The sequence below is a fragment of the Populus euphratica genome, unplaced genomic scaffold (assembly GCF_000495115.2).
Source record: "Populus euphratica unplaced genomic scaffold, PopEup_1.0 scaffold2008.1, whole genome shotgun sequence".
Classification (NCBI taxonomy): Eukaryota; Viridiplantae; Streptophyta; class Magnoliopsida; order Malpighiales; family Salicaceae; genus Populus; species Populus euphratica.
This window is the reverse complement of record NW_011501883.1, coordinates 13,098-25,377: the sequence shown is the minus strand read 5'-3', so window position 1 is coordinate 25,377 and position 12,280 is coordinate 13,098. Positions and strand designations below refer to the sequence as shown.

The 12,280-nt window shown below is 31.4% G+C and overlaps 1 protein-coding gene across 2 annotated transcripts; it reads right to left on the bottom strand.

Annotated features, from left to right (window-relative positions):
- Positions 1–5,535: 5,535 nt before the first annotated feature.
- On the bottom strand, positions 5,536–10,814 carry LOC105118570 (probable polygalacturonase At1g80170). 2 transcript variants are annotated; one of them, XM_011016543.1, is made up of 9 exons: positions 10,511–10,814; positions 9,419–9,550; positions 9,144–9,314; positions 9,037–9,057; positions 8,681–8,888; positions 6,867–6,948; positions 6,674–6,782; positions 6,423–6,539; positions 5,536–6,080 (listed from the first exon to the last, which is right to left on the bottom strand). In XM_011016543.1, the coding sequence occupies exons 1-9, from the start codon at positions 10,715–10,717 to the stop codon at positions 5,802–5,804; spliced, it is 1,326 nt and encodes a 441-aa protein (XP_011014845.1). In that variant the 5' UTR covers positions 10,718–10,814; the 3' UTR covers positions 5,536–5,801. The 2 variants fall into 2 exon arrangements, with proteins under 2 accessions (XP_011014845.1, XP_011014846.1); XM_011016544.1 differs by having other exon boundaries at positions 6,867–6,945.
- Between the last annotated feature and the right edge of the window lie 1,466 nt (positions 10,815–12,280).

The following is a 12,280-nucleotide window of genomic DNA, read 5'->3' as shown; positions in this document are numbered from 1 at the left end:
TCTTCTTTTTCTTTATTATTATTATTATTATTACTACTACTACTACTACTACTACTACTATTATTATTATTAGTACTATTATTATTATTAGTACTATTATTATTATTATTATTATTGCTGTTATTACTATTATTATTGTTCTTGTTATTATTGTTATTGTTGTTGTATTATTGTTATTTATAATTTGTACAATTAACCTCCCTGTGGTTCGACCCCGGTCTTGCCGGGTTATTTATTACTTCGACACTCCTGCACTTGGTAGAAGACATCAATCTTTTCGTCGTGTCATATACCTCCATTAGTTAGAATAATGCTTGAATGAATATGAATACCTTGTATACATAATTATTCATCAAAGTAATTATGTTATTATTAGGATGGATACAATTACCTTACATTGATAGGTATCAAATTAACCATAATAACTTTGGAATAGATGTGATCATCTTACATACTTTACATTGATAGATAAGTCATTTTTTAATTTTCCATCTAAACTTTTTAAACCTTTCAATTAAGCCTAAAATTATCCATGTTTTTAATAATCTTTTCAATTTCATCTCTGAAATTTTATAATTGGTCTTTTACATTTATGCATTCCATATAAAATGGATATTAGTTTCAATTTTTTTTCAATTTAGTCTTTAATTGACTCTTTAAGCTTCTAAAACTTTTAATTTCACTCTTGATTAAGCAAATTAAGCCCTTTCAAAGTTTAATTGAGCCATTGGTTACTCTAGCTTTGTAATTTTACCTATTTTCTTTTACTTTCTCTTTAATTAAGCTTTTATCTGTCAAAATTGGATTGCCAAACTTTGCAATCTCATCCATGTTGGTCCTTAAACCTTTAATTTGTGCAGTCATGACCAAGTTTCCAATATGTTTTCCAATATTTCTTTAACAAGACCCCAAATTATCCATCAACCTAGCATTATGAACAGTTGTGCATACTTGATTGATCTGAAGTATTATCTTTTCTTCTTCTTTTTTTTTTAATTTTTCCTTTTTCTTCTTGTTTTAAAAGAAAAATATTTTTTACATGAAAAGTGAGAAATTTTAGGGAAATCTAAAATTAGGTTACGACAACAACAATTCAAATATCACTACATTGTTTCCCTATTCACGGTTTCAATTATGTGAAAACTAGGATTATTTGACCACGTAATATCCTTTTTAAACCATTAATGAAGGTATAAGTTATATTCAATCTAGAGGTGAGAAAAACTTTGGTTTCTTGGCCTCATGAACTTTATGATTTTGAAAAATTCTAATGATGGATTTATTGGTTTTGATTTTTCTTTTTAGCACTCAAACTCTAAAGCCACTCATCATGTCACTCTTTATATTACTAACCTCTCATATGTAAAGTCATATAATAATTTTTATTATCTTAAAGTGGGGTGGTAAAGGTTTCTTAATCTTTACTATTAATGATTCCTTCAATGACATACATACTTGTACGTTAATATTGTCATCTATCTTACATGTTCCTGATATAACAAAATCTTTCTCTCTATACATCAATTTATTATCGATAATAATGATTTTTTTAATTCATAGTTATGTTTGCTTTGTTAAAGATTTTATTTCTAATACTATTCTTCTTTTCAACACTGTTAAAATTAGACTTTACATCCTTCATGCCCAGTCTTCTCCACCTAATACTCATACTTTTCTTGATGTTCGTATGTCACCTAAACTTTGGCATCATCGTTTTGATAATCCTCACTTATGCTAATTTTTATTTATCTGCAACCGTATGATCGGTATAAAATAGATTTTCACTTTTCATCATATGTATTCATAGGTTATAGTTCACTATATATTAGTTACCAGAGTATGGATATTCACTCTCATTATATATGTATATATATATTGTTTGTCATTGTACTGTTTATGAGTCATTCTCCCCCCCCCCTTTTTTTTCATTTCCACCAGTCTAATTAGTATTTCTTCCTCTTGATCTTTTTTATATTTAACTTTTATCTCTACCTATTGGGTCAACCTACCAACATCTAAACTCTTTAATAATCTTTTTTCTCAATTTGTCTTATCTCTAGTAGTTTAGAAAGAAAAACCTTCGTGTTCTAAATCCACTTTATCTTCCTCTTAGTATTCACACCCTCCTTACCTTTCTCTCATCGTCTTGCCTCTTGCTTACTTATGTTTTTTTTGTTTTTATCTACAACTCTAAGTCTAAATTTTTTTATTGATCCTGGACTCATTACCACTTCATCTCCTTTTCTTTCCACATCTCCTCTAAATATACAGATTGAACATCATATAATTTTATGACTTAATCGTACTCATCCTTCTAGAGCATTGTTAGTATCTTTTCTGACTTTACCCTTAAACCATTGTCTTTCACTAAGACTAAATGATATCCTAAACAACAATCAACTATGAATATTAATTTTATTTTATTTTTACTTCTAATGATACTTCGTTCTTTGTACCATAAAATCCTACTATGAATATGGTAGGTTGTGAATGGATATACTAGATTTAACATAGGGCATACGAAACTCTTAAGCATGACAAAACATATCTGGTGGACAAAGATTATTATCAATAAAAAAAAAATTGATTTTCAGTAGATATTTAGTCTAGTGGTGAAGCCTTGTAATGTTCAGACAATTCTTAGTGTTAGTGTTACTCATGGCTAGTTGGTATATCATTTTGATGTTCATAATGCTTTCATTAATAGGTTTATTGATGCAAATGTATTTATAGCTTAGCCCCTGACTTTTTTTATCCTCGGTTGCCACACCATGTTTACAAAACTTAGTTGTTCTCTTTATTATATTTGGAAAACACCTTATGCATGGTTTGATCAGCTTAGTTAGTTACTAGTCTCCTTTAGATTTCATAGCTCTAAAGCTAATACTTATTTATTCTTTGTTTTATTAAGGCTATGGTATTTTTTTGGTCTATGTTGATGATGTTTTACTAATTAGTGGCAATTCGGTCTTTCTAGAGCATTTTATTACACATTTAGGTACTGAATTTACCATTATAATCTTGGCCTTTTTAATTATTTCCTTGGAATCGGGGTTTCTTCCACTATAAATGATCTTGTCTTTCAAAACAATAATACAATGATGATCTTAAAATAATGCTAGTATGTTTGAGTGTATGTCAATTATTACTCCAATTGTCGTTGCTTCTTTTTCAGCCACCTCAACAAGCATTCCTTATTTAAATCCAACATAATTTAGATTATTAGAGGTGTTTTTTAGCATCTCATGTTCACTTGACCTAATAGATGTGTTGTGACACAACTAAAAGATTGATGTCTTCTCCCAAGTGCAGGAGTGTCGAAGTAATAAATAACCCGGCAAGATCGGGGTCGAACCACAGGGAGGTTAATTGTATAAATTATAGATAATAATAATACAACAACAACAGCAATAGTAGTAGTAGTAGTAATAGAATAAAAAGAAGAAGTTGATGAGAACTTTGAGATGGAAGATTAATTTAATGATTAAACAATGATGACAACAAATGTCAAGGTTAGAGGATCCACTAATGGTATGTTAAACAAGTATAGCATAAACTCTTATTATTCAATTGAAAACCACACACATAAGAGGTTTCAATCAGATTATAAATTGTTAACATGATTACATTAGTTATCTTATTCAATTAATACTAATACTTGTAAATCTTGTCAAGCATTCATGATTATAACTTATGTTAACAACAAATCAAGTTTCTTTCATAGCTCAGGTGTCGATTATACCATATAGTATGGGCTATGAGCGTGCCAAATATTTATTGTACCAAGTGTTATACAACATAAATCTAGATTAGTCATTTAACAAGCAAAGTATTAAAGAGTGAACAAGATAACAAATATAAAACATGTTAGTATCAAACATTAATGTCTATGTTCAGTTTACACTATACTTATTCTTACACCATTAGTATAACCTTTTCACCTTAATATAATAAACTTAACTAAACATAATAAAATAAAGAAAAGTAAATAAATAAAATAAAAACTTAAATAAGATAAAAGTTAACTCAGTAAAGGAAAGGAAATGAAAGGCATAAACAAGATATTAATGAAAGAAAAACTTAAGCATTACAAAAAAACAAAGAGAGAAAGCAATAACATAATCTTGGTCTGGAGACCAAGATGCCTAATTGCATGACAAATGCCTCCTTTTATAGGCCAAAATTAGGAACTATTGATTTGATGACTAATTAATGAGTGGATGGCCAACTCTTGACTTGGTGACAATCTTTATCTTCTCTTGTCTACCTAAAACCTCATTGATAACGTTAGAATTTGAACCACTTGAAAACATAAAAGTTGTAGGAAATTGTCTCAGCTTTTCAGGAAAAAAAATAGAGGTCATTTGGACTTCTAGAACTCCAAATATGGGCCAAACATTGAACAATATTTGGGTTGCAGGATAGATTCAGGCTTCTTTGTTGTTGCTATAATTTAGACTTGAAAATTGCTTTTTTAAATCTTGGGCTCCTATGAAAGTTGTAGGTCTATGTCTTATCTTTCCATCCATATAAAGTAGACCTGAATCCAAGATCTACAGCTCTATATATGACCCAATTACCGAATAGTGTTTTGATTTGGACTGCACCCACATCTCTTTTCTAAGTTTGACCATCTCTTTGTTCTTTCCATTTCAGTTTTTAAACTTATCAATCAATCCTTTTATTTATGTGATAAACCTGCATTTAAAATGAATATTTACTATAAATTAAAGGTATTTTATACTATTAGATATGTTATTATAAAACATGTTTTAGTTAAGGAGTTATTGATACTTGAAGTGCAAAATAATGATATAAAACCTTGATAAAATTACATTTTTAAGTATTAATCATATTGCAGTCAATAAGATATGTTAGTCTATGCATTCTCTCATGAATATTCAATAATTGGTACTTCATTATTTAGATTGCACTTGACTCATTATAGTTATCTCTCACTTAATAGGTTTAATGATATTAATTAGGTTGATGGTATTGATAGGTTTGATGATATTAATTAGGTTGATATTATTGATGACTAAAAGTTCACTTGTTGTTATGCTATTCACCTCGGTGTAATTTGATCTCTTTGAAATCTAGCAAATGCATTGTTAATCACTTTTATACATATTTATTGTTATAGATGGTCAAATTGATGAACTTAATATTTTCAAAACAACTCATCCTTTAGTATAATATGATAACTTAAAAGCCACTATCCATATGCTAATTTAGCGTTACATGCTCGCTTGAAACATGTGAAAATTAATTCACTTTGTCCATGGCATGGTTGCTCAAAAAAACCTGAGTTCAATTTATTACTTTTGATGATTGGATTGTCAATGTGCTAAATAAACCTAACCTCTCTTATCATCTCCGTTTACGATCCAAGTTAGTGAATGTTGTACCTTATCCCATTCAACTTGCTGAGAATTATTGAAGTAATATGATCAAACATAACTTCAGGCTCAACTAGATATAGCTATGATATGTTGTATTATTAGTAATATGAAGTTCATTAAAGTTAGCCAGTGCTTGTTGAATCAATCCGTGTATATGCAATACACCTGTACATATTGATTATTGAAATAGAATATACGACAACAACACACGATTACAGCTCACGGCGAATTTTCCCCTTTCTCACGAGCTGTTACTTTTACTATGTATTAAATTTATCACAGAGAATTGAGTCCTAAAAAACATGGACCATCACAGAGAATTGAGTCCTAAAAAACATGGACCATGATTCTCTTCTAGTTTGGCTTTTTATACATCAATTTAAATTGTGCAGTTTGTTTTCAAAAAGACTGAAGGAGGTGGGATGGGACTTTCTCCTTGATGAAGCCTTCGCTGCAAGAGAAGCAAGGAGAAGGGTGAACTAGACCCCGGCTTGAGCCATAAGCTTGCCAACAAAAAGACCTTGTCGTTCCCCCTGTGTGTGACAGAAGTTGAACATCTTCCAAGTATAGTCCTTTACAGGGGAAGTCGTCGCTGCAAACAAATTTTATAGCTTCCTCAGTTGCTGAAGTTCCTTTGATACGCCTAAAGGATATATTCTCCACTATAACAGCTGAAGTCTGCATTCCACGGCATTAATAAGTCATATAATCTCTTCATTTCAAGAAATGCATTCAAATTATATACTAGCCAAGAAGAATAATGCAGCGGTAGCAATCCAACACAACTGCTTCAGTGGCAATTAACTAGGACGCATTCCTTAAGGCTACTGACAGGGAACATGTCACTGTAATCCTTATTGTTGAATGTTTGACCATCGTGTGATAAGTGTGTGGTGCCGGCCCAATCTACATGCATTTACAGGTCCACTATGATTCATAAAAAGTGTGGTCCATTGCTTATAAATTCGGCAACAATTTCATATTCCTGGCACTAAAATCTGAGAAAGGTCAGTACCATACCTGATTTGCACATGGCACGCCTGCATCACAATAATACTGATCTATTATAATTGGATTTGATACGTTTTCCATGAATATGTTCTGGAATGTGATATTTGTGGCATTACCACCACCTCCCTGGTGAAGTTCAAAGAGCTCAGGATTCGGTTAATCACAAAGAATTCACTAGTTAAAACATCTGTCTATCTATTCAGAGATGCACGTAGAGATTTGTGTGTGCTCAAGTGTGTGGCAGAGAGATAGAACTTTACCTGCCATGTTTTTATCCGCACCCCGTTATCAGTGTTTGAAAGGAAAGCTCCATCAACCATTACATCCCGCACCAATGATGATGAGTTTGATTTTCCCAAGCTCCCAATGCTAATGAATACAAACAAGAAAAGGTTAAGAACTACAGACGTTCATGATACTGCAGTGCTAGAGAGTGCTGGACTTTGTTATTACCTTATACCATGGCCTGGCCCACAGGCAATGTTTCTGATTTTGATTCGTGAAGAGTTGCTGACTATAGAGATGCAATCATCACCTAGATGCAAAATTGGAACTCAAGATAACATTTCCACTCAAAATATGCATAAAAAATGCAAGTGTGAAGCCTCAAGCTTTGCATACCACAAGTTCACAAGCTTCATTTGAAAGACATGGAGTTGGAAAAGGGATCATCATGTTCTGTTCCACCATATCAGCAACTAAAATAAAATAGATATTTTTCTTTTCTTTTCTTTTCTTTTTTTTTTTTAAAATTGAGCGCCATTTATTTAAAGGAACCAAATATCAACGAATCAATATATCTATGGTTAAATCTAAGGTAAGTGACTTTTTGATACAATGGAAAGCTCTTACAGACCATTAACTGAATCTGAAGTTCACTGTATGAAACTTGTGATTGATTGAATTGGGTGTATCATAAGAATATACATATGATGCTCTATTTAAATTTGCACATAATGAAGAGATATTTTGATAGCAACCTCCGATCCAGGCTAACACATCAGTATAAAAGACTGCAACTGATATCGACCACCTATATCTTGTGTTCATCGATAGTTTTCTTGGGAAATTCATTAAAAAATCAGGTTTAGGCCTCCATAACCCAATAGCCTATATCTCCCAAATCAATCCTCTGCACAAACAATATCATTCTGGTCCTATATCTCACGAATTTTTTTGTGAACCTCGGGAAAAGAAACAAAAATTCACCCCTAAAATCCCAGCTTAAGATGATGTACTCTAGCTAACCATCTTTTTCTGAGTTAGAAAAGTTTAGCTTCAAGAAAATCCAATTCAAGATTCTTTCTCCAAACTATCTTCAATTAAACATACTGTGTCATACTTGAATGGGTAGCATCTTATGGAGAAAATATAATGGATATATGGAACATTGTACTTCTGCTCTGAGCACGCAAGGTTTGGTCCTTTCTCGGTGATGGCTAACTGCCTGTCTGCTATCACAGACAACTCACCTTTTATTTTTTTTATTACCTTCACAAGCAGCGGGGTACTCCACTGCTAGGAACTGGCGTGCCAAGTCACCCCAGCAGCGCCTGGGTTGACAAGGGCCCATCTTGTCTTTTCAAAAAGTGGCCCCATGCATAGTAGTGCATGAGAATTAAAAATTCACAAGCTATACAAGGGTAAAACTAGAACCCCAGAACCTTTTTGTATCATCATAAGCCAAGTCTTAACCACTTGTGCTCAGCCTAACCACAGAAATATCATGTACTTGTGCATTTAACGAGCTACAAGGAATATATCCATTAACAAGCTGATATTAATAAGGAATTGAAAAAATATTATAACAGAGAGGTCATCACACATGTTGAAAAATTATTATAGCAGAGAGGTCATCACAAATGACAATCAAAGAATGAAACAGATTAAATAGTGTTGCAGCAGGTATTTTCATTTCATTCTCAATCAAACCTGATTAAACTATTATCATTAGCCCAAATGAAAAGACACATGATTTCCAAGCGCAGCTATCAAAGCAACTAAAAGAATTGTTGAAATGAACTCAAATGAGATAAAAATATCTGTTCATAAATGAAGATTCCCGTATGGCATGTCATAAGCAAAATTATTAACATGCTCTCTTTGTTTTGCAGTTGCAAATAACATCATCAAATTACACTTACAAAGAAATGTCTACATGCATCAAAAAGTTGCAAACTTATGAAGTAAACACGGAAGGAAGAGAAAACACATTTACATCATCATTCTAATAATAAAACTATGTGCCAGCTTCCAGAATTACCAACCTGTTCTAACAACACTATCCTTGATCTTTACTCCATGGGATGCACTGATGTGGATTCCATCAGTATTGGGGCTAACAGCAGGTGATGTCACTATAAGATGGAAAGTCATAACCCTGAGACAATTAGTGAATGCTATGTGCATCTTTTGACCACAAACCACCTTAAGATTCTCGACTTTCAAATCCTTGCACTTGTGGAAAGTAATGGCCTGCAGCACGATTGCTATAGTAGATTAGAGTGTTTAAAACGTGAAAGGAAAACATTGTTCTTGAGGAAACAATAGGATGAAAGATACAACAGAAAGAAGTAAATTAATGGAACTAACTGCATTGCTCAAAGAATAAAGCAGCACTGACCGTTGGAGCATTTCGGCATGGCTGTTGCAAACAATTGAAGCTATAGTTAAAAAAAATGCATAAATAAAAAAATATGAGAAAGATTTAGGTATGAGTCACAGAAATACATTGGTTTTGTTGATCTTGCAAGATTGAGCCCACCATAACCATCCCCTGCCATTGACAGTTCCTCCCCCTTCTACTGTAAGGTGCTTTACCCCATGGAAGTAGAGCCACTTGCGACGATTTAAACCTTTCCAAGCAGCAGGGTCTTCAGGAGCAACAATCGTACCAGAGATCTATTAAATCACAATTCCAATGCAGTAACTGATAGGGGAACAATATTCACATAGATGGAAGAAATGATGCAAATCACAACAAAACAGTTAGTTGTTATGCTTACATCAAGAATGACCTTTGATTTACAAGGCCCTCCGAAATCAACCGGATGGACCAGAAAATTATAACCAGCTGGAATTAAAATCCTGGTTCGACCCCGGAAAGAACAAGCCATCTCCCAAGCTTCTTTGAAAGCCTGAAAGCCAAGAAATAATACCACATCAAGAGAAGTTATACTTTACAATAACTTTGCACATGGTTAAAATACATAGTAAGGCATAAAAAGTCCAAACAAACTCTTAAAAAGATCTGAAATTTTTGCTTGAAAAGCAAATAATTGGCTGCTTGGTATTATGCAGTCTATTGCATCTCAATAGGCAAGGTTCAAAACTCTTTACCAAGACTTGGTAAGGAAAACATGATGGCTGATCGTATAGCCAGCTAATGGAGGAAAACAAAGAGGAAATAAGAAATTGTTCAGTTTTCACAACAACAATTGTTTAACCATTAAAATTGAAATGACCGACTTTCATTTGTTATCGAAAATTTGCTGAGACCATTCACGTTCACAAAGATGAGAGCATCATTTTGATTTCTTGAAACATTCATTTTCTTTACATTCCAATAGAACAGAAAAAAATATATTAACCCAAACCCCATGCTGAAATCAAAATCTACAACCTGAAGCTCATAACAAGTTCAAGTTTTCCTCGAACAGAAAACTAGCTGCGCTCAAGAAATATGATGTTCACTAGTTGCAATAGAAATTAAAGTTTTGTTGTCTAAACGAGCTCATACATTCCACCAAAAAGAAAAGAAATGGGAATCATTCAATTAGACATGGTACGCCCACACATAAAGTTACTCAAAATTGTCCAAAATATACATGATTTCTAATTTGCCAACAATCTCAAAATCGAATACCCCATTCAGAGCCAAGAAGATTCTAAACAAAAATCATGCATTCTTATAAAATGGGCATCATCAAACATGTAACACCACATTGACATTGACAAAAACAACCTATCAAGTCGAATGATCAACATTCAAGTAGAGTAACCAAACCACGTCGCACTACAGAAGACACAGATCAAATAAAACATTAAAAAAATAGAAACGTAGTGTATATAATGGAAACTGTATAATGATGACATGCCTGAGTATCATTACTAAGACCATCTCCTTTCGCACCAAAATCACCGACAAGAAGGACCCTTTTGGAACTGGGTCGGATTCTTGATGGCGCGGATTGCGGGAGCTGAAGGAGAGAGTCAAATCCTTGTACACATACAAAACATGCACATATAAGCACACGTATAGTGATAGCGCCTTTTGGACAAAAACCAAACCTCAGGTTGTTCATGTTCTGTCAGAGAGAACATGGGCATCAGAAACCTGGCGCCGACAGTTTTATGAACAGCAGATGGATCTAGTGAATCTATCTAACATCCTAAATTGAACGCCGCTGTCACGGGTTTATTCTTTTCTTGATGCTGTAACGTCGTTTGAGGTCTTCCTGTTGTCATTCTGTTAATCATTTCTCAATGTCTGTTCTGTGTTTTAATATCGGTTTGAACAGTTCATCTGTTTTTTTTTTAATATTTAATTTTAATATTATCTTAAATCCAGATGAAATCGCCATCTCTTATGTTATTGAAATGCTATTTACTTTGGTTTTAATTCCTGTCTTCTAATGTTATATATATATATATATATTCAAAAACGCGTAGATTTTACTATAACAGTTTTTTTTCCTTTTGTTTTTTTTTTACATGTGGTTTTCCTTTTTTTACCCAAAATTAACTTCTTTTTCTTTTATTTTTTTCAAAATTATTTTTGCTAATTTTTTTAAATATTGAATTAATTAAAAATTAAATTATGTAAATTTTTTAAAAATATTATGAATTGCTATAATATTCTTATACATTGTTTTTTTTTATAATTTTTTTTTTCAAAATGATATTTGTAAATTTTTTTTTTTATATATTAAGTTGATTAAAAATTTAGCTTTGTAATTTAAAAAAAAAACAATATGAATTGCTACGGTGTTTCTCCTATATAATTTTTGTTTTGCTGCAATGTTTCCTATATATTTTTTTAAAAAATTATCTTTATCGAATTTAATTTTTTAATAATGAGCTGGTTGGTAATCTAGCTTTAGCTTTCCCCATATGTTTTTTTATTTTTTTATTTGTTTTTTTTCAAAAATTTTATTTTTTACATTTTTTGTTTTTTTTGTTTTGTTTTTTTTAGAATTATTTTTGTTGATTTTATTTTTTTACTATTGAGTTGGTTGAAAATTTAATTTTTTAGTTTTTTTCTTTAAAATACTATAGCTTTCCCCACATGTTTTTTTTGTTCCCTTTTATTTCCTTTTTTTTACATTTTTAACCTAAAATTGACTTTTTTAAAAAAAAATAGTCTTTGTTAATTTTTTTTTTATATTAAACTGACTGAGAACTTAGCTTTGTAGCTTTTTTCAACAAAAAAAACACTATGAATTACTATAGTGTTTTCCTTACATGGTTTTTGTTTAGTTGTAGTGTTTCCCCCTCATATTTTTTTTTAAATTATCTTTGTTGAATTTATTTTTTTAATATTAAGTTGATTGAGAATTTAGCTTTAACTTTAGCTTTCACCATGTTTTTTCTATTTTTTTAAATTTTTTTCAAAATTATCTTTCTTTTTTATATATTTTTTATAATTATTTTTGTTGATTTTATTTTTTTATTTTTTTATTATTGAGCTGATTGAAAAATTAGTTTTTTAATTTTTTTTCTTTAAAACACTAGATTGCTACCGTGTTTCTCTATATGGTTTTTTATTAAATAATTTTTTAAAAAAATTATGTTTGTCGATTTTATTTTTTTATATTAAACTGATTGAGAATTTAGCTTTGTAGTTATTTAAAAGATTGTAGCTTGCT